The sequence below is a fragment of the Pogona vitticeps genome, chromosome 1, assembly GCF_051106095.1.
Source record: "Pogona vitticeps strain Pit_001003342236 chromosome 1, PviZW2.1, whole genome shotgun sequence".
In the NCBI taxonomy this organism is placed as follows: domain Eukaryota; kingdom Metazoa; phylum Chordata; class Lepidosauria; order Squamata; family Agamidae; genus Pogona; species Pogona vitticeps.
Window position 1 is genome coordinate 248,853,704 of NC_135783.1, and position 23,079 is coordinate 248,876,782.

Genomic DNA, 23,079 nt, shown 5'->3' on the forward strand with positions numbered 1-23,079 from the left:
CCACACACTGGCTAAATAGGCAGTAAGTTAGCTATATGGCTGCAGAGCCAGAAGATGGAAATTCAGTTCCCCAATGTGTGTCCCATGAAAAGAGCCAGCCTGTGTGGTCTTCCACAAGCTGCACAATCCCACGTTGCTCAGAAGGTGGAAGGAGATTTATTTCTCATTGAACAATAGAACAGAATACTATCTGCATAACCTACCATATATCCCAGTCAGTGACAGAGATATTTTTTGTGTGTTGCTAAAAGCTGAGAATGTAAGAAAGAGGAGTGAGGTATCTTGGGATGTGTGTATTTCTGAAGAGCCAGCCCGTATCTATGGCCTTGAACACAAATGGGGTGGCTGCCCAAGATTTGAGCAAGATTAAAGAAGATGGGGCTGCTTTTGTGTCAGACTATTTGTCTTTATTGTTCCAAACTAATCTACTGTCTTTCTTTCTTTTTAGATCCCCATCTCCTTCGAACCATGACTCCTGAGAATATGTGCCATGTGAATCCTCCTTCCCGGCTGGAACATCCCCCACCTCCTCCACCACCCCCACCCCCTCCACCATCTCACCTCCAGGGGCCACCACCACCTCCACCACCTCCACCACCTCACCCACACCAGCAACAACACAACCATCACTATCCTGGCATACAACGTGATATGTATATGAAGGCTGAGCCTCTTATGCCACAGTTCACTATTGGACAGGGCATGTCGCCTGGTGATCTCCACCACGCCCAACAATCACAGATGCTTCACCAGCTACTTCAACAGCATGGAGCAGAGTAAGTCCTTTGGCCAAAGATGGACAGGATACAGAGGAATACAGTCAGAGTGGCAGCCAGTTGTTGCTGGAAGTCCTTGAAATTTCCTTACAGTTGGTTTGAATTTATGCAGTGATAAGTGGTACTGTCTTTAAGTAATAAATCATCTCTGTGTAAGTACTGTGCCAGAGTTAATGACTGTGCTGAATGCTCTAAGGCTGATCATAATGGCTAGTACAAGGGAATGGGGCTTATGATATAGAGTGGCAATTCCGGTCAGAAGGGTTAAACACAGTGGGAACTGGGCCTGGTTATATCACATTTCTGAAGATAGGACTCGTTGTTTCTTTATATGGCTTTCCAGAGATCCTTGGAAAGTGTAGTTTGTTCAGGAAGTCTTGCCCTCCCTCACAAAAGTGCATCCAAAATTTCTTAGGAAGAGGGTATAAGTGCAGCACAGGAATGCACAGACACTTGTGTTCAGTGCTATTTGGTTTTTTTTATCCATATTCACTGAATTATGGGAAATGCTCCCAAAACCTATTTGCTACGAGTCTTGCTGACATTTATCTGATGCCAGGTGACTTCCCTTCATCCTTCTATTCCATCAGCTCCCCTGAGGCCACTGGCATGTCTGATAGATTTTTCACTATCCTTCCCTATTTTGGGATGTGCTGCTACGTGAGATCTATTAGACATTTTTAGGGATTGATTGTAGAGTCAAAGAGTACTGAGACAAGCTACATTTTTACCTCTGCTGAGTTTTGTTCCATCTGGGAGAAGCACTTTCGGTTCCCAAGCAAATAATGGCCAATATCTTATTCAATATTTACCCTGTGTAAATGTAGTGCAGTAACTTGGGAGTAGCAAAAAACCCACTAATCCCCAATAGAACTCCTAGTCGCATGCAGAATTATGCATCTGACAATCAGGGATGTATTAATTTACAGCTAGCCACCATTTCAGGTTACACAATTGTACTTAACACCATCATAAATTAGATTAGATTAGGCATCCTTCAGTCTCGAAAGGCTATGGTAACGTGCTCTGTATTCAGCCGGATTCTAGCCAGTATATAAATCACAGATTACATTTTGCCATCCTGCAAAGATTGAAAGTAAGGAATGAGAATTACAGTATAGGTTTTATCTGGAATTTTCTATACTTGAGAGTTGTTTTTGTTGCTTTCCCTGAGTCCCCAGGATTCCCATTCGACTGAATTCTCTTCCATCCCACTCTCCCCACAACACCCCACCCCACCCCCCAAAAAAAGCAGTTCCCTGTGGTGCAGTTGAGAAGCAGATTGTGTCACCTCAGTAACTTAAGAGAAGTGGAAGCCTGACAGTGTCGCTGTCCATTCTGAAGCTTGTGGGGAGGAGGTAGTAAAAAGGAAGCGTGTCCGTGCTTATGCTATCTATCTGTGCCAAGTTCGGAACAGTTTCTCATTTTTTCACTTCTACAGAGACAAGGACTTGTGAGAGACTCAGTATTTCTGCAGAAATGTGTGAGCTTGGTCGCTGTTTTTTTCACGTGCCTACGTGAATCCTTTGACTCTTTAGTCTTATCTTCACAAGCAATGTGAAGCTGGAATATACTCTTCCCAGGTTCTTTTTATATTGTTGCCTGTTCTTTCTGTGCTTGATTGTCACAGCCTTCCAGTGCACCCTGCCAAGAAGAGGAAACACTCAGAGTCGCCCCCTAGTACTCTAAATGCTCAGATGCTCAATGGGATGATCAAGCAGGAGCCAGGTACAGGGTCTGTGCCACTCAACCCTGACAGAGTCCAGACTCCCCCATGGCATCAGCAAGGACCACTCTCGCCAGGTATGTGATATTTAACCCTCACTTCCCCATAGTATTATGAGCTTCTATATATTGTTGATGTTCCAAGACAGAAGAAATTGATTGGTGTGATTGCATGAAGTGGGCAGTTCTAGACTGGAGGTGCCAAAATGGCAACGTGTCTTAGGGAGAGCATTCTGTCCTGTTAAACAGAAATGGGTAAGAGTTCCTGCCAGAGCAGAGAATGAAAAATGTTTCCTATTACTTGTTGAAAATCTACATTTTGGGGGTGGGGTACATCCCATGTTAAATGAGACATGGCGTGATCACACTCACAATTCTCATTTGGTTTTAAGGTAAAAAGGTAAAGGTTCCCCTTGACAATTTTTGTCCAGTCGTGTTTGACTCTAGGGGATGGTGCTCATTCCCGTTTCCAAGCCCATAGAGCCAGCGTTTGTCTGAAGACAATCTTTCCGTGGTCACATGGCCAGTGCGATTTAGACACAGAACGCTGTTACCTTCCCACCGAGGTGGTCCCTATTTATCTACTTGCATTTGCATGCTTTCGAACTGCTAGGTTGGCAGGAGCTGGGACAAGCGACGGGCGCTCACTCCGTCATGTGGATTCGATCTTACAGCTGAAGATCTACAGACCTTACAGCACAGAGCCTTCTGCGGTTTAACCCGCAGCGCCACCACGTGCCTTTGGTTATAGGAATATGTAAAGACGCTGTTTTCTTATTACTTCAGGCCTAATTCAAGACAATGACAGCTTGAATGGCTCCTACCTGGATCCCAACTACCAGTCCATAAAATGGCAGCCGCATCAGCAGAACAAGTGGGCAACTCTGTACGACGCTAACTACAAGGAGCTGTGAGTAGAGGTGATATTCTATTCGCTTAGGAATAATAATATTATATTCACTGGATAAAGCATTGCTCTCAATGATACAGATGCCTCCAAAGGAACTGGAGGCCATGGGTGTTTCACTTTGAACTTCTTTACATTGTTTTCCTATGTACAGAATTCAGCTACTGCTGCTACTACTAGGAGTAAACTCCTATTTATTCAGCACCCAGAGCTGCTAAACACCCTTCAACTTATATTTAAAAGACACAAAAAATAGGATGCATGGATTTAGGATTGTAAAAGGAAATAAAGAAGAAGAACCCGAACTGGCTTGAATGGTTTGAGATAAATGGGGGCGGACCCAAAACACAACTGGGGAATGCTGTCTTGCATTAGGTGTCTTAGTAGCTGTTTTTTGGAAAGGCATATTTAGGTACTTCTGTACAATTCATTTAATCCTGTATTTCAGGTTTGTTTCTGAAATCCAGGTGTTTCTTTTTGTAAATAATGTCACTCCTGGTGTTTTTTTCCTCCTCTTGAGGTGAGATTGTGAGGTTTTGTGTGCTTTCTCCCCCCCCAACCCATTTTCTGGATTTTTGTAGGCTTTCCATTACAAAATCAGTGACACATGAACTTGAGGCCTGAACCGCTGTAATCCTCTTGTCTCACGTGATTTAGTGATATGACTTACTAGTTAAGTGTTTCCCCTCTCCGTCAGCTGACTACGCCTTGCTATTAGCATTTCGAAAAGGTTCTCTGCTTGAATTTTTAAAATTGAAACTATGATGAATCCTCCTCCTCTTCCTTCAAGCCAAGAAGAAGTGAAATAGATAAGAAAGTTGTCAATATTACCCTGAAAATATAGAAGGTTTTCAAGGTACAAAAATGGGAAATTCTGGCAAAACTTGCCAGTTTCCTCTTAAAATTTGAAAGAAAAACTAGCATGTGCTGCCTTGTTCCAGTGGTGATGTACCCATTGCCCCCTTATAGTGGAAGAAAACAAAACTACTGTAACTCCTCTTCCACTTCCGTATGTAGAACTGGGGAGCCAGTAAAATTCCCCTAGCAACACTTAGATGAGAGGTCTTGTTAAGGGGTGGATGGCATCTTCTTTTGATCCAGAGGAGCATCAGCCATGGCAATATGGAGAAGCTGTGCGATTTCAGAGAAAAACTAGAGCAGGTATAGTGAATAGTGACAAAAGGGCAGATAGATGAGGCATGGGAAGGAAAGGGTGACAAGATTGGGGATAATCCAAGATGAAAAGGACAAGACTTTAGAAGCATTCTAGAAGATGAAAGAAACTGAAAAGAGAGAAAAGAAGGAACTTCATACTTTTTATTTTTGATGCTTCTTTGCTATGTGGGGATTTGTCTGGGGAATAAAAGTGGTTTAAAAATGTTTAGATAGGTAAGTGTGCCTAAAAGGATAAATACTTGTTGAAGATTTGAAGCAGTGGAGTCATTGTGTCTTGGACACATTGTGTCTTGTGATGGAGTGGGGCAGAGGAAGGCTACGGAAGCCGCATAAGGTGAGAGCAAGAGGCTAAAAGAAGCAAGAGAACAGAATTTACTGGGTGAGAGAGACAAATGTTCAAGCGGGAAAAATGCTGCAGATCCTCCCTGCATTCCAGAAAGGTGATAGGGAACTGGCAAGCAGCCGGATTGATTCCAGGAATGGCCTACTCTTGCAAATGCTTTCTGCCTCTTCACTTCTATACAGCTAATATTCTTTGACTCAATTTGGGAAGATAGGGAAGGCTCTTTTTTCGGGAAGTATAAAATAAAAAGATTATTATCTAGCTTCATGAGAACAGTGTGGAGAGAAAAGGGCCAGTGAATTGTACTGAAGCCAGTTGCAGCCTTGGAGGGAGTCTGCCCTTGAATACCTTAAGATATCCACACAGAATGCAATGTCCTGGACTGATCATAATTTATCTGAGTTCCTTCAAGGTGTATAATAGGAGTAGAATAGAGCATTTTTATTTATTGCACTAGCCAAAGGCCATATTAATATGAGAGAGCCCAGTAATGGCTTTCTCTACTGTAAAAAATGATTTCACAAGGGCAGATGGAGTAAGCATAATAATAATAGAGGATAAAAGCATAATTGAGCCACCAAATACATGTTATACTGTAAAGTGAATTCAGTTTTAATTAAACATATTAATTGTGAACTCATACAGAGATAATAAATTTAGGTCACTGATTCTTAATTCATTTTGCTTCTTTTTTGCCATAATTCATTTAGACTAATTCCAGTATCTTTGAACTCTCACGGCTTCAAATTAAGCAAAACCTTAAAAGTTTTTTCTAATCCTTTTTCTGAAAAAGAAGCTATTCTGCTACTTCAAGCACTAGCCAAGCAGCCTGGCAGCACTTTCTTTCAGTTTGGGAGGGAAGGTCCCCTGTGAGCAACAGTGCATCATAATCTAGCGTAGTTCGCAAAGGTATTAGAGGGAGGGAGGTGGCCGCCCCTGTTGATCATGAATGCCATAAGTTTAATGTCAATTCCTATGGTGGAGTATCCAAAATTAAAAACATGGCTTATTTGTATATTGCATATCTCACAGAGTTCACCAAAATCAAATAAATAGAAGTTATTACAAAAAGTTATTACAATTGTTTGGAGTAAAACGGTAGTTGTGAATGATTGCCTTCAAAGTTGACCACTCATAATGGAATACTTTTGTTTGAGTAATTCTTCCTTGTTTGAGAGCATTATACTTTGACTTGTATTGAGTTTGCAACAATAATTGATCCAATATTTGATACCATTTCTCTTCTTTCTCTCCCCTGTCCCTAGCATCTACATTTTCTGAGTTTAGTGCAGCAGTAAACTCTGAACTAGTGTCTCTATGTAAACATATCATGGAGATGCTATCTTACTCCATTGCCTTTTTGTCCACATAGTACAAGGATGAGTGTAATGCAGGCCTCCAGATATTTATTGGACAGCATCTCCCATAAGCCATAGCCAACACAGTCATTGGTGAGAAATGCTGGTAGTCAAAAGAGGTGGAGCAGGCAAAATGAAAATATATTATATTTTGAGGAGGTAGCAGTTGAGGTGTCATGCAAACTGAATGGCTGAATAGGAACCAAACATTTATGCTGCTGGGGATTTACTAAATGTGGAAGTCAAAAGGTAAGGCATGCCCTGGGCTGAGATGAGAATAGTCTACACAGACTTCCCTGCATTCATTGTCCCAGAGTTTTTCTGTTTTCCTTTATGTACATTTATTTGGCAAGATAGTGCCACCTACTCTTTCTCAACTGAACATACAGTGGTGCCTCGCATTACGACGTTAATTCGTTCCAGTGAAATCGCTGTAGAACGAAAACGTCATGATGCGAAAATAAAAAACCCATTGAAACGCATTGAAACCCCTTCAGTGTATCCCAATGGGTTGGAAACTCACTGTCCAGCGAAGATCCTCCATAGGGCAGCCATTTTCGGTGGCTATCTTGCGAGGAATCCGTCCCAGAAAACAGCAGGGAGCCATTTTATTTACCCGGCGGCCATTTTGAAACCGCCGATCAGCTGTTGGAAAATCGTCGTTTTGCAAAGAATCGGTTCCCAAAGCAGGGAACCGTTCATCGTAAAGTGAAAAAACCCTATTCAGACCATCGTTTTGTGATCACAAAAGCTATCGCAAAAACGTCGTCGCAATGTGGGGCAATCGTAAAGCAGGGCACAACTGTAGTTATAGTGAAGTAATGTCTCAAGTGTTGCTGACAGACAGTGGTCTGAGGAGAGTATGAGCTAATATACTCAGCTTGATGACATCACATCATTCACTGCGAAGTGCTTACTACCTCCTGAGTTAATTGGTTCCATTGTCATACAGCACTAACAGTTAGGAAGTTCTTCCTGAAATCTGGCTTCCTGTAACTTGAGCTCATTATTACGTCTTTGACCCTCTGGGATGATCAAGAACAGATTCTGCCCTCTCCTCTGTATGAATAACAGCACCCTGCCTGTTTTCAGTCATTTGGCTGAGAAAATGAGTTGTAAGCAAGATATCTCTTTGCTGAATCAGCTCTAAATTCTTTTAAAAGAGTTCTGATAGTTTTGTAGCAGAAAATAATGGTTAGTTTTCAACATAACCACTTCCTAGGAGTGTTTCATAGGTGTGCTCTCACTGTTGGTGGAGTGTATTTGGCAACAGCCTCTGTTCACAATGAAGTGAAATCTGACAAAGTTATCATCTGTGATGTGGTAAACTTGGTTAAGTTTTCCCCTGCCAGTCTTTAAGGAACAAAAGAGCCACTGTTCTAAAAGTGGAATGATTGAAAAATAGATGTCATCAGTACTTAAAGAAATCTGTGTGCTGGTGTTAAATGACTGGTTTTTTTTAAAAAAAATTATTTATCTAAAACATAAACATAAAATACACAAATCAAAATACAACAGTGACTGTTTTAAGATTCTTTTGTGCCAGAGGGCTACTGTTCCTAAGTTAAGGTAATAATTATAAAATCAATCTCAGTCATGTATAAAATTAGTTATTGCAGTTGCTTCATTCAGTACTCACTAGTAATGATATTTAAAGTATACTCTTTGCTCAAACCAAATGCATGGCTGCTTAAGAGTAGATACACAAGGAATGAGGAGGAGGAGAATGGCAGATGGCGGTAGCCATGGTGGTGTTCCCTACAATCTGCTGAAATCAAAGACAAGGAGGATGAGGTGCTGTTCTTCCTATCATGTCTGGGGTGTGTGTATAGTCTCTCTTGGCTGTTCTGCACTGCACTGCCACCCTGAATGCCTGGGAAGTTCTCAGGAGGCAGTTTTTCAAATGCCTGACTCTATCCAGTAACTCCACAAGCCATGACACTGTTGGAGGGTGAATACAAAAATCACCTGCACAATCAGAGTTTTTTGGGCCACCCTTCCCATAGTGCCATTTCTGTATCCAAGAACTCATTGGACAGAACCATGCATTTTTGAAATAGCTATACTGAGAAAGTGTTGTTTCACACAGCAAAAGAAAATAACTCTTCAGGTACATCAGTGGATGCGGTCCTGCTTCTGGACTCTGGCTCTATACTGAGTTCACTTTCAGAAGTGTGACTATCTTCTCCACCTTGACTTCTGTTTCCTCCTTGTTCCCTCCAGCAGTTCATGTCCCTGCTATCTTGCTGCTCATTCCAATCCCAGTCAAAAACTGGAGGACAATCCAGCCAAAAAACCAGAGACTTGGGCAATCTGTTTGCCACATCACCGTTGCCATGTTACCTGAAAGATGGAAGTGAATCACACCCTTGAATATTATATCATTTTGTTTTTTTGGGTCCTTTCTGTCCTCTAATTTCATAACCCTTGTGTCTATAACCTTTGGCCATCTCAATTCATGAGGAACCACTGAGTTCTCTGTTTACCTGCTGTCTATCATTTGAAGTATTTGTTTCAAAACTCTTGTTCCTTTTGACACACTAATGTGTAAAATTGAGCTCTGGCTTAAAAATAGATAATGTTCAATGAGGATGTCACTTCTCCATTTCAGAGAATATCTCCCTATCAGCAAATTTAAGTGGTAGTTGTTGTAAGTACACTGTAGCCAGAATCCTATCACATATTTACTCCAGCATAAATCCAGTAGGACAAATTTCTGTGAAGAACTGCGGCTAGTTAAGATGTCACCAGTGTTCTTTTCTTGTCAATACCAAGTCTTATTAATGCTGTATCACAAAGAAAAACAAGTGTTGACTTCATAACTGGCAGCAATTCAAAACCATAAGATAAGCCATTGATATTATGCGAGCGGGTTAAAGTAACAGGATTCCAGCTGGTAAAACTTCTTCATAATGGAGACTAGAAGCTGATGTGTGCTGGGTTCATCCCAATAATGTTTTGCAGTAATACCCATCCAGAATGGAATCACATGAACGATGCATCTAACTAAACCCTGTATTTCAACTGACTGCTGCTTTTGCAAAGTGAAGTTTCAGTTTGTGTTGTGAATAGATTGTTAGGTAAGCTATTGGAAGTGTTCAGAAAAGAGCTACAATGAACTGAGCATAGAAAGACTCATTTTCTTCTGAGTCCAAATGTTTCTTTCTCTCCTAGGAAGTCGGCAGAGGAGTGCCACCATTCAGTTTTCAAATGTGTGTTTGACAGGAGTTGTCCTGATTGAGCAGTAGAGATATGTAATTCGTTTGAAAGACTCCTCTTTCCTTTCTAATAATAATAATGTAATGATCTTAGAACTGCAGAGCTGGAAGGGACCCTGCGGATCATCAAGTCCAGCTCCTGTCAAGGAGGCACAGGGGGGGAATTGGAACTCCCAACCTCTGGCTGTGCTGCCAGATACCTAAACCACTGAGTTTGACTTCCTTCTTCTCCTTCCTGCATTTTCTTTCTCTCTTAGCCACTAGGAAGTGGCTAGTCTGCTGCAATCTCAGCCGCACACAAAAGCCACAGTCACTCCAAGTGGGTCTAAAAAGAGGCAAGTTGTGAGGCGAAAATAGTTTCTTTTGTTAGTTGGTCAATTTTTTTTTTTTTGCAGTAGAATATTTTGGATATGGGGTATAATGTAAAATAGCAGAATTCTGTAGGAAGGAAAGAATGGCAAAATGAATCACCAAAAACTCAAAGAAAAGGGGTGAGTGGGGGAGAAAAATTCCTCTCATACTTTCTGGCTAAGGTAGCTTGCTCTGTGACCACCATCTGGTTTATGTTCAGGGCACATCTCTGGCAGCTCAGGGTCCCCCTGTTGCAACAAGGAGGAACTAAAATGGCTCTTTACAGATCCTGCCAGGTTCACACAACTTGAGAGTGCTGACAGCACACAGAGTTTATCCAGTTGCTGCTGGCATGCCTAAGGAAGATCATCAGCAGGCACAAGGCTGGCTTTCTGATTTCTGGAAATCAAGGGAAAATACTGAAGTGCTATTCTTGTGCTTGGAAGAACATTGCACAGTGTCTTGAAAATTCATGACCACAATGGATTCTTGTCATTTATCCCACTTGTCTCTGTGGCAGGACATCCAGAAAAACCACCATTCTTTTCTGTTTTCTGCCAAATCTCTTTTCATCCCTCGTGTTATTGTCTCTGTCACTGGGGTGACATTTTTGGTTCAACTCTTCTCTTCTGTGCTCTTCTGGGGGGTTAAATATGCCAAGACACTTTATAAATCTGTTAAATATTAATTTACTTGAGGAAGTGCAACTGCTGTACCATAAGCCCATTGCAACTTAAGCTGAGCAAGCTGAGAAACATGAGTGGCTCTTATAAACTCTTTTGGGTGAATAAGGTTTATACCAGGGAGATGCAGCCCTTTAGGTGCTTTTTGCAGTCATCTGAAAGGCCATCTTACACTTGGAACCATTGAAGAAGTGACTTAGAATGGAAATAATTACTTTTTTTTCTAGATTTGAAAATAGTAATAATAATAAATTTTGGTTACTCACTTCCTCTGACAAATGCTGCCAATATAATTGTGCCATGCAGGGCCACAAAGTGTAATTTTCCTTTCACAACTTGGTTGTTGTCCAGTGACATCCATCAATATCCTGTTTATATGATTGTTTCATTCTGTGAGCAAACCTTTCTTAGAATGGCCTTCCCCATAGATTGGACCAAGCATCTCAAGGGCTATGGGTTGAATGTGGGGAGGGGGGGCATGAGGAAAAGCCACATATTTTCAGTGTTTCCATAACAACTAGCCTATTAAGGAGACATAGATTAAACCTCCCCAGCTGCTACGTGGGTTGCTTCCCCCCACACACTCCTTTTGGTATTCTGAACTGCTGCTGCTTTGTATCCTGAGTACATACCCTTTCGATGTACTAATATTGGAGAGGGAAGGGAGGAGGAGAAGCCCTGTAAGTTGTAAGAAGCAAGTCTGTTTTAGAACAAGAATTATGGCACACCAAGATGTGTTACTTTGAAGGGGTGGGTCTCATCAGGGAAAGGCTCCAGTGATACATTAAAAAAATCCAATTCAGATGGGAGACTTAACCAGCAAAAAATCATTGTCTTGTTTATTTATTTATTTATTATTTATTATATTTTTACCCCGCCCCTCTAGGCAATGTCTACTCAGGGCGGTAGAGGGGAGGTGTTAATTAGTGAGGGAATAGTGGATCTCTCTTGCTTTTTGGAAACAGCAGCATCACTTTTTTTCCTCGTGGACTGTAGGAGAAACAGTATTAACTGATAGGTATGAGAGGAGAAATCTTGTGTTAAAATTTTTTTTCATTCATTCTCTAAATGGAAAAAATGGCAAATACAATGGGTTAGATCAGGTCCCAGTTCATGTTTTCAGACTCTGGCTTCAGTCCTTGGTGGACTCTAACCCTCTTCAAGGGTTGGATAATGCAGTTTGGGAGGGAGTGTCTACCCGTGCTTGCTCCATCACAGCTTTCTTCAGGTGAGGTTTGTGAGTCTAAAGAGGAGAGGTTTCTTTCTCCTCCTAGGCTTTTTCTGTGAAGAATCATCCCAATTCCCACTCGCTCCACCCACTTCCCCAGTCTTCTTGCTTACGTTGAGCATTTGCGTGCAACCAAGAAATTCTCTTCAGTCTCATGAGACATTACATGAAGAAGGCTGGGATGGAGATGGCAGGGCTAGATACACGCCCCCCAGCTGGTTGAAGAAACTGCATTCTGTAACACTGACCAGGGCTTGCATCTTCTTCCCCCTAGCCTAACCCTCTAAAATCAAATGTGGTGTACAGTGGAGATCTGGGTTACAACATAAAAAGCAAGATGCTACAGCCAGCTCCATATAGCTGCCCATCTATTCCAATGTCCTACTCTCTCTCTTCTTTAAAGTACATTTTGAAGTCATCTAATATCAGTCAAAGCCACACAAATTTCTAACATTACTGGGAAAACAGGTTAAAATTAACACTTTGAAAAAAAATCACACACACAAAAATCACTGCAAGACTCATTGGAAACGTAATCAATCCCTTCTGGCCAAAAAGGGGGGGGGGGAAGCAATCAAGCGTGTAAGACCCATTGGAAATGCACAGAAAACAAACGGAGCAGAGCGGAAATGCACAGAGAACAAAGGGGGCAGGTCGGAAATGCAAAGAAAACAAAGGAAAAAGCAAGGGAAGCATGCAGGACCCATCATAAATGGGGGAAAACCCCAAAAAAGCAACCAAAACCCATCAGAAATGGGGGGAAGCGAAAAAACAAACAACCCCCCCAAGACCCATCGGAAATGGGGGGAAACCAAAAAAACAAAAAAAAACCCAAGACCCATCACAGTACAGAAACATAAACTCCCCCCTGCTCAAAACCATGCTGCAAAAACACCCAGAACAGTTTTTAAAAAGCAGAAAACAGCACCTTACCTTACAAGGCAGCCTGAAGCCTCCCTGCAAACACACACACACACACACACTCAGAAGCAGAAGGAAGGCAGTCCCAAGCCTCCTCCAACGCACACTCTCTTGCTGGGGCGAAAGAGCTACAAAGAAGCAGCCTCATCGCCACCTACAGTTAGCAATTTGAATTTCCTGCCTTTTTCTGCTGCCTTTTTCTGTTTGTGAGTGGAAGCTCTGGTTGCAAGTCGAAGCAAAATTTTGTGGCTGAAGCTGGTCATAACTCAAAATGGTCATAAGTAGGGATGGTTGTAAGTTGAGGGACCACTGTAGATTGTACGTCTTGTAACGGCTCTCTCTCCTTATTACAAAGAGAGAACAGGAGCAAATGTCTATAAGGAAATCACTCTGTTGATGACTATTTCCTATTGCAGATACCTTGAGCTTTCATTGGGCCCCATTTGTTCTTTTGGCCAGTGAATGTTGTCTTGTCCTGTTGTTCCTTTGTAACAGACCTATGCCCACATACCGGGTGGATGCAGATAAAGGCTTCAATTTCTCTGTGGGTGATGATGCTTTTGTGTGCCAGAAGAAGAATCATTTCCAGGTCACAGTCTACATCGGTATGATTGGAGATCCTAAGTACGTCAAGACTCCTGAAGGCCTGAAGCCACTTGAATGCTTCTATCTGAAACTTCATGGTGTGAAGGCAAGTTTGAATGTGGGGACCTGCAATAATTGAAGAGACAGAGGGTAGTTTAGTGAGAGGTGGTATGAATTTTAGAGAAAGTGTCTGCTGTGCCTGTGAAGACCTTAGCAGTGTGACTCTGCCAGGAGCCAGAGTTTAAGAATTGTGATAATATCATTTTAGAGAAAAAAATAAAGAGAATGTTTAATAGGCCAAATCCAATTTTAATTCTAACCAGAATTAGAACCAGTTTCAATAACTCTAACTGGGGCTAAAATTTGATTTTGCTAGTGTAACTAGATATGTACGCCTGAACTTTTATTCCTAGGATCCTAACAAGCATCAATGGGGCTTTTTGTTCATTTGTTTTTCCCGGAATAGTGGTGCATCTGGGCTTTTAATGTAAATAATCTTTCACTGTCTCTAGAGCGAGGATGTTGGCCATGTATTTGGTACCAAATCCAGAGTCCTAAGCCCCAAGTCCATATTAAATCAAGTTTTTTTTCTTAGAAAAAAAGGAGGGGTGGTAGGTTTCAAGTCGTGAGTCAAATCTGAGTTATAGGGACGGGGGGGGGGAAGAAAAACCAAGTGGAGTCACTGGTGCAACTTAAGTTGGACTTGACAGCAAGTCTTGCAACTTGAGTCCCCATCTCTGTTCCAGAGATCCTGATAACTTTTTTTTAAAAAGTACTTTAAAATAAGCAACTAAAAATCACTATAGCAATTTATTTAAAGGCATTTGTGTGCCACCTTTCATAATGTCTATCCCAGGGCACTTTCGAGTGCAGCGAAGCAAAGTCGTAATAAGAAAATATACAATATCTTAACTAAAGATATTGTCTGGTTTGGATGAACAGCAGCCTTCTAATCAGGTGCTAGATCAGAATTTAAGCAAATGAGTCTTCCCTCCGCCCATACATAGGATTAAAGTGACTTATTTTGCGTAACTATGTTTCCTCATAATGATTAATATAAGATGAGCCATGCTAGATTAGGCCTGAGGGCCTGTCTTGTCCAGTAGTCCCAGCGCCTATGGGAAGCCCACAAGAAGGACACTGCCTTGCTCATATTCCTCAAAGAGATATTCAGAGGCATTACAGTACTGCCTTTGATATTGGAGGCAGGGTATAGCCATCGTGACTATGCATTTTGATAGCCCTGTCTGGTGTGAGTTTGTCTAATCTACATTAGCAAATCCCATACTTTAGCTGTATTCCGCATGACATGTTTTTGTTTATCCATCTTGAGGCTTCCACCATTTAGTTTTTTTGGAGGACCTCAGGTTCTTGTATGAGATGAGAAGAATGTTGTGCCGTTTACTTTCTCTACACTATGCATAATTTTAAACACTCTGCCTCTCATTTCTTAACTTCAGTCAAATTTGTAACCTTGATTATGTAACAAATGTTGTATATTTGTGAGCACCAATTATCAGTGGAAGGTGAATTAAGTTTCTTCCATCTAGAACTACAGTGGTGCCTCGCACAACGAGTGCCTCACACAATGATGAATTCACATAACCGTCCAATACATTTCAATGAGGAAAAATAAAAAAATCAGCAAAAATGAACGAAGACTCAGAACAACACAAAATTAAGTTTGCATACCTTTCACAAGCTGGACTATTGATGCCAAGCATTTAAAACAGGTTTCAAACAGTTTAAGGCACTTTTAAATGAGGGAAAAGAGACATTGGAATGCCATTGAAATGTATTGAGTCAGCTTCAATACATTCCAATATAGGAAACATTGTTTCACTCAACGATGTTTCCTATGGGGATTTTCACTGAACGATGGCAATCCGTTCCAATTGGAACGGATTAACCGGTTTTCAATGCATTCCTATGGGAAATGGTGTCAATGCATTCCTATGGGAAATGGTGCTTCACAGAACGATGTTTTCACACAACGTTGATTTTTTTGGAACCAATTAACATCGTTATGTGAGGCACCACTGTAATTGCCAGATGTACTAGTAATGTTTCACAATTTTTAGATCATCTATTTAGTTCACACCTTTTGTTTATCCTAATAAAATAATCAATGATGATTGACAGTTTATCATCTGTATTTTTAAAAATTTTCAGTTACTGTAGAAAAAAAAGTAATTTGATTTTATGGTAAGGCCAACAGGTAAGATGCATGTTGGCCCTATTAGAATTATGCTATCAGCACTTGTGTATGTATTTGCCTCAGATTGTAGAATATCAAACCCTAGCAAAACATCCATATGTTTCCATGTTGAAGTCCAAGGAGGGATTTTCATAATATAACTTCCCCACTTACTTCAGTACAGATGTCTTGTGGTATTACAATTTGAAACTATTTTATGAATTTGGCTGAATTGTTAGAAACCACACTTCAAAACCTTTTTAGCCTCTCATGAGCAAAAGTTTAATATTAACAAATCAAATGATGCTAATACTGAAAAATAGTAAACAGTTACCCTAAGATTATTTTCTGTAAGCATGGATGTCTGATTTTAGATGTATTCACGTACGTAATAAGCATGTTTCTCTCTGAGAAGCAGCAAAAGAACCAATTTGACTTGCTCATCCCCTCCCTCTTCCAAACTTACAGCTGCGAAAGAGGAAAGAAAGTATGCCATATATACTGAATGTTAGTCATTAGCCTCCTCCCAGGTCATGTCACTGCAGCGTTTCATAATGAAGTGGGGCAATTCAGAATACATGTACTTGGAAACAGACCATAAGGCAGGGTAAAATTGTGATAATTCTCTTTAAAATGAGTTTGGATCTTTCTTTTCAGTTGGAGGCCTTGAACCAGTCCATCAACATAGAACAGTCACAATCCGACCGGAGCAAACGGCCCTTTAATCCTGTCATGTGAGTACTGTCTAGGCATCAGGGTGAAGGAGGGTGTGTCAGATGGGGGCTGGAGGTAGGGACAGAAGAGTGAAAAACAGTTTCTAATACTTCTCCATTTGTACACTCAAGGCCCTACTCTAATTTGTGTGCTGGCAAGAGATTATCAGACATGAGTCAGGGTAGTTTGCACATGTTGGATCTGGTAAATTAATCTGACTTCTGCAGACACTTTACCCCTGGAAAGGTTTCCAGAGGGGTACTCTGTTGTAGCAAAACCACTAAACATTTATGTGCCAACTTACAAAGTAACATACAGTATGTAATATAGCATGAGATTTAATACAAAGTTGGGCATACAAACTCTGTAATTTCCCTGTTCGGTCTTTGGAAGTGCTACCACTTCAACACAGAAATGACCACTTATTCAACTCAATACATGGGAGCAGTGCAATGCTCTTTCTCTCAACTTGGGTGGAAATCCCCAGTTGATGTCACTGGAACCTTAGCTGTGCTTATTGTTCTCAACTGGAGTACAGATTCCTTCCACACTATGAGGACACTCTTGAGTTTTTGGCACCCTGTTTATACCTAGTCAGAATAGCAGGACTTCTCTGGACAGAGGCTATATTTTCTTTTTCTTTTTCAGGGTCAATTTACCTCCAGAACAGGTTACAAAGGTCACTGTGGGGCGGCTGCACTTCAGCGAGACCACTGCCAATAATATGAGGAAGAAGGGCAAGCCAAATCCTGATCAGAGGTAACGACCAGTATGTGCTGCCCCTTTTTCTCACACAGCCCATGACTGAAGCTGCAATCTGTTTGCTTTGTTTAATGAATGTGTATGTTGCCCTTAGTACAGTTTACATCACTAGAATGGTAGAAATAAAATACTGTATACTGGCACATTACAGAATTAAAAAAGGACATATGAAACTTGCTTTAAAATGCTGTCACTTTTGAAAGTTAAAGCACGGGAAAATGTGAAACCAGTTTCTTCTTGATGTAATAAGGGCAGCAGTGTAGTGATCCTTCTTGTTCCATTTACCTGCACATCACTGTGGGTGAGTTATGTTATAGTGAAGCAGAGGTCTACCTCTTCTATTTATTGGTGATCAAAGGTCTTCTGTCTTCACTAGTGATGCTTCAATACTTATTTGCATCTTATATTGGCTAAATGTAAACTTGACTAAAATGGTTTTTCTCCCACTTCCTACCCCACATTAATGCTGTTTCTCCTCTGGAGAAGGAGGAAGAGAAAAGGAACAGAGGATGCAACTATGAAATTGCATTAAGTGCTCACACAGGGGCTGGAGATAAATTCAGGAGTTCATTGTTCATCCTGGATGCAATGTGATTTGCATTCCAGCCCACAGCCCCCTTCTTTCCTCCCTCCCTCCCTCTAGTCCCACCTCTGCCAATCTGAAAATAATACAGTGGTGCCTCGCTTAACGAGCACACCGTACAAGGAAGAATCCGTATAGCGATCCCTTTTTGGGGATCGCTATACGGAGCTGCCCCAATCGGCGCACTCGAAATGCCCCCCCCGCAGCGTTTTCGCGACCTCAGTAAGCAAGGGGAGGGCGCGAAAACACTGACGGGGGCCATTTCGGGTCATCCGGCGGCCATTTTGGAGCCGCCGATCAGCTGATTGGCGGCTCCAAAATGGCCGCCGGACCGCGAAAACATCGCTGGAGGGGTAAGTTTTGGCACCTATTGGTTTAATGCGTTCCAATAGGCTTTTCCTGCCCCGTACAGCAATGTTTTCGCATAGCGAAGGTTAATCCGGAACGGATTAACCTCGCTATACGGGGCACCACTGTATTTGAAAAATTCAGAGAACAACCAGGGAAGAGGAAAGAATGCAGGGGTATATATCTGTGAAGATTCTCAGTCATCCAGGTGAAGTTACCTGGAAGCTGAGTCATGGCAACTGGACTTCTTTCTTGTTAGGTTGAAATGTTTCACTACTCATCCAAGTAGCTTCTTCAGTTTGAGGAGAGTTGGCAGGAGATCCCTGATATATCCTCCATGTTGGTTTCACTTCCCCCTGGTCTGAATAGGCTCATTAGAAGGACAAAGGACTGAAGAAGCTACTTGAATGAGTAACGAAATGTATCAACCAAATAAGAAAGAAGTTCAGTTGCCATGACTCAACTTCTAGATAATGCAGGGGCATGTTCCCCCATCCTGAACATCATGCCACACTGTGTGTCACTGAAACTCCACCTACAGATATGCCCCCCCCCCAATCTTTGCAAGAACGTATCACAATTAACTACATGGGGGGAAAGCCTGTTTGAATAATTCTGGTATAAAAAAGTGGAAGCTCCCAGTGGCAGATGGAAAAAACCTCTTTGAGATTCAAATCAGTCTTTGTGTCATGTGGTCAGTAAAAAAAATTTCTTCAAATTTGCCTCTTTTATAAGTGAAGACAATCCCACAATATTTGACCATGTAGCCACAGTCAGAGACTTGAGGAGAGACCCAGGAAAAAAATTGATCACACTACTAGCACAGCCTTATTCGGTTCTATCAGTGCTTGCCTAAAGTGTGGCTAGCCTTTGTGGTGATAAATGGGTAAAATTTTAGTGCACGTGGTGTAGATGCTGTTTATGCCAAGAAGAACAAATATATCTGCACAGGCTGCTGTTTCTGAGCCACAAAATGTAAAACCACTTCATGTTCAAGGCAAAGGAAATTCAGTGCTTATAAATACCCTGTTTCTCCGAAAATAAAAATATTAATTTTTGCTCCGAAAAGGCATTAGGGCTTATTTTCAGGGGATGTTTTATTTTTTTCATGTACAACGATCTACATTTATTCAAATACAGTCATATCATCTCCTTCTGGTTTCTGCACAATGAGTTGCTTGTGGAAGGTGGGGTTTCACTTAATTGGGGCTTATTTTGGGGGAAGGGCTTATATTATGAGCATCCTGAAAAATCATACTGGGGCTTATTTTCAGGTTCGTTCTTATTTTCGGGGAAACAGGGTATGTTGTTGAGGCTTTAATAGCTGAGATTTAATTTTATAATTTAGATGAATAAGTAAAAAGCAGATTTTTAGTAATTTTCATTCAGTCCTTCAGCATTTTTATGTATATTTGAAATAATATTACCCCAGTGGACTTTTCAAATTCTCAGTCCAGAAGACAAGGGCTTAGAGCAAAGTCCCTCACTGTTTTTACGCTAGTAAGGTTTGCTAGAGGACTTTTGCAGAAGAATGTGGTACACCGAGTGGTGGCCCAATTCAAATAATTTCTAGCAACAACCTTCCCCTCAAAGCACAAGAGAATTTGAGACACCAGTTTTAATTGTGTTTCATAATTCCATGGCTGGTTTTCTGACTAGTATACTGCACTGAGTTCAATAATTTGCCAATAATTTGCCTATCATCAAAATTGTGTTGAGCTTTTTTATATGAACGATAGCCATTCATGTTGCTAAGACAGTGGAAACATTTTATCCCCTGCTTTACCACTTTCTGTGATTTTGAAAAAAAAAATGATATTTACTAGGAAATGGACTTTATGTCCAGCTGGGTTGAGATGCTCCCTGATGGGATTCAGCAAATTGGTTGTCATAGAGAGTCTCTGTGTTCATCCGCTCTTCAATCCACTGTCTCCTTTCCAGGTATTTCATGTTGGTTGTGGCCTTGCAAGCTTATGCCCAGAACCAGAATTATACTCTGGCTGCTCATATCTCTGAGCGCATCATTGTTAGAGTAAGTCTCTCTTTTCTTCTTTCTCCTTGTAATACTCACAGCAATGTACATTACTTGTGTGGGGTTCCTTGGCATTCTTACCACGGATATCAAACTGTGCCTGATTCCGTAGCTTTCTTTGCTGCCCTTTTTTCTGTCCATAGCCTCTCTGTAGCTGACTCCAGTTTTGCTTTCTGCATTCCCACCCTTTCTGCTCCAGAAAAGGCCCTTTGCGAAAGCACCAAGTACGTTTCAGGGTTTACGTGTTCCCAAAGTGGAAATATGTGCAGGGATGAAAGCTGCAGGCATTACAGTGGTGACCTGGTTCAGTTGTCAACTCTGACTATGCTATTCTGTATATTTAAGAGTGCACATCCACGTGCCGCCCTGTTCCACTGGCCCAAGCCACAGGACCGTTGATATGGGGCACATGCTCATCAGCATGCTGCTGCTGTTAAACCAACCCACAAGATTGCATTTGTGCAGACATATGGCTTAAGGTTCTTGGGAAGGGATTGTTGGGAGCAGATGAGAAGAACTTGTAGGGATGTTATGTGGCAAATTTCTCCTAGGGGTAGGAGCCCGTGAGATTTATCCCTAGCCCTCCCCACTCACCACCAAGTGTTATTTTTGTCCCCTCACATGCCAGTTTTGAAATCAATGCTCCCAGAACTAGCTGGACTTCTTACTGGGAGTCCAAATGGATTGGTCTCCTGGATTTTAGAAGGCACCACTTGGGAAACGACATGTGAAGAACTCGCTAGGGGCTGTTGAACATCTGGAGGTTCTTAGCAAATAAAGAGGACACTAGGCTGTGACTTTGTGGTTGGCTGTCTCCGCCCTGCTGCCTTTTTAAGTGCTGTGTCCATTTCCTCTAGCAAAGGGCCGGTTCGGGGGTAAAACACAAACAGAGGGCGGACGGGGACCCCGGAGTCTGCAGACAAGTAAGTAGCATGCTGAACTATGCAGTCTCCGGGGTGGAGTTGGGGGGGGCTTTGCTGTAGATGGGAGGGACCAGGGCAGGTGAGAAGTTCATCCACTCTGAGCAGAGCTTAGCTGCATAATGAAACCAGCAATCTGTCTGCATCACTGTAAATATGTGGCTTGGTTGCACATCAGTTGCACAGCTGATTTGCATGATCTGTAACAGACACCAGAGCAGCTATGAAATGCATGTACTCAGTGTGAAAAACAGTGGCAGGCCATGTTGTTTCCTGGTAAACAGACACATTAGTTGCAAGGTGCTTCATTATTAATTTACATTTGAGATAACAGTACTTACGTAACACCACCAATGTATAGGGGTTCTTAAAGAAAAGTAAGGTATCGCCTGACACAGTCCAAAAACCGTCAGTGCTGTAGATGAATCAGGAACAGGAAGCGCTAGGGGAACATGGGATAAATGTGAACAAATGTAATTAGATTTTGTTTAATTTTAGTATAAAGCAGACTTGGGCAGCAATTTGACAGCTACTGGAAAATATCAGTGCAATTTGCAGTAGATCAGCAAGGATTTCCGATTCACAGTTCTCTAGCAAAAGCAACAACTAGTAATCGTTCTCCTCACCCTCAGAAAAGAATGCCAGGGGGGAAACTAGGAATGGATCGATGAAAGGACCTGTGAACTTGGTTCTGGTACTGATCCCAAGTTCCTGGGTCGGACGATGTCCTCAGAGGTGCTCTGTTTCTTAATTCCAATATTTCCAAGTGTTTGAGCCACTCTTTTGCACCAGGGCTGTGGTTGGTGGACCTTGAGGTTCTTTGTGAGAAGCAAAGATCCTGTAAGCCTTATGCCTAACAACACCCTGGTATAAAGGACTGGAAGGTTGTACTAAGGCTTCGCGAAATAGGAAGTTTTTAAAGGTGGATCTGGAAGATAAAAGATGATAATAAGCAACTGCATAGCCACTCCATTTGTGGCAGAGGAGGAATCTAAGCAAGAGACTCGTAGACAGACCCTGTGGAGAAACCCTTGTCTACTTGGCCGCACTCGTAGTGTTCAGGTAGTCAGTACACTTTAATTGTCCTCAAACTTCCAGGTGTGAAGATGCTTTTTTTTTCCCTTTAGGAGCCTCAATACTTACAGAATTCCTTTCCTAAGAAAATGTCAAAGGCATTTGTAGACAACTAGAGGTTAAACAAAAGAAAGGCTCTGGGAAATAAAGAAAAGCTAGTCTGCCCTACTGTATTTTAGTTGCTACCCTTTGGTTCCCCATTTGCATTATATTTCCACCATCGGTTTTATTATTGTAATCCACTGTGGAACTTTGGTGAAGATGTTATGGAAATATTCTGAATAAAGAAAAATAATAATAAGGGAGAATCGTGTTTAAGAGAAGAGCTAGCAACTTTTTTAAAAAGAAAAAAAAACTTCCAGAATCTCCCACCCAGAAATGTTTTCCAAACTCTGGGCCATACATTGCTGGAAATTGTGGTATTCAGGTGGTCCTCTGTTTAATCTAGCGGTTCTTGTGATTGAAAAGGACTATATAAACAGCTCGAGCAGTCAAAACAATTTCCTACCTTTGCCATCCTAAATAACAAGCCGATTGTGGCATCGCAAACTTAGTTGGGCTTCAGAGTATCCAACTGAGTGTGTGAGATGATGTGTCAGAAAACGTAGGCATTCAGTATAAAAAATTTTATCCAAACAGATGCTCAAGAGTTCCAGTACCTTTGGAATTCAGGTGAGAAGCACTAACAAGAGTTTTGTTCAGCAATGGGCCCAAAGACTTCTACTCAGCTTTGTGGATTCACGTTCTACATGAATCTACAAAATCTACAGCCTTGCTTTAGAATATTCCTGTTCCATGATCTGTGTCCTATGATACATGTCCTTATGGGCTACTTGCCCGGATTATGGAGATTGGAGGGACTAATGCAGCACAACAGATCTATGAAAGAAGAATTTTCTAAATATGCCTCAAGGACTTTGCAATGAAATCTGTCCATGGTGTTCTCATAAACACACTTGTGATGGTACTTAGCATTAGGCTAAGGGCATGTTCATTCTTTCAAAAAAGGAATGACACGACCCAGGTGCCACTCACTGTATTTATTAGATCTGTAATTGAAACTCTGTAATTTAAAAAAGACCTGACCCTCTGCAAATGAGGGATGTTTGTTCAGAACTTCATCCTGAATTCAGTCCAGCTACAGTGAATCCATCCACAAAGGCATAATTTTCAGGAAA

General features: G+C 41.6%; 1 protein-coding gene across 5 annotated transcripts in view; it reads left to right on the forward strand.

Annotated features, from left to right (window-relative positions):
• Window positions 1-23,079, forward strand: part of MYRF (myelin regulatory factor) — a 129,700-nt gene that overhangs the window by 78,485 nt on the left and 28,136 nt on the right. For 3 of the 5 annotated variants that reach the window (XM_072985532.2, XM_072985534.2, XM_078383580.1), the window contains 8 exons: window positions 449-776; window positions 2,407-2,579; window positions 3,288-3,411; window positions 13,182-13,377; window positions 16,126-16,202; window positions 16,831-16,941; window positions 19,817-19,907; window positions 20,765-20,830. In XM_072985532.2, the coding sequence (XP_072841633.2) occupies window positions 449-776; window positions 2,407-2,579; window positions 3,288-3,411; window positions 13,182-13,377; window positions 16,126-16,202; window positions 16,831-16,941; window positions 19,817-19,907; window positions 20,765-20,830 (1,166 nt within the window). The remainder of the gene's footprint in view (window positions 1-448; window positions 777-2,406; window positions 2,580-3,287; window positions 3,412-13,181; window positions 13,378-16,125; window positions 16,203-16,830; window positions 16,942-19,816; window positions 19,908-20,764; window positions 20,831-23,079) is intronic. The other 2 variants (XM_072985533.2, XM_072985535.2) reach the window with 1 other exon arrangement.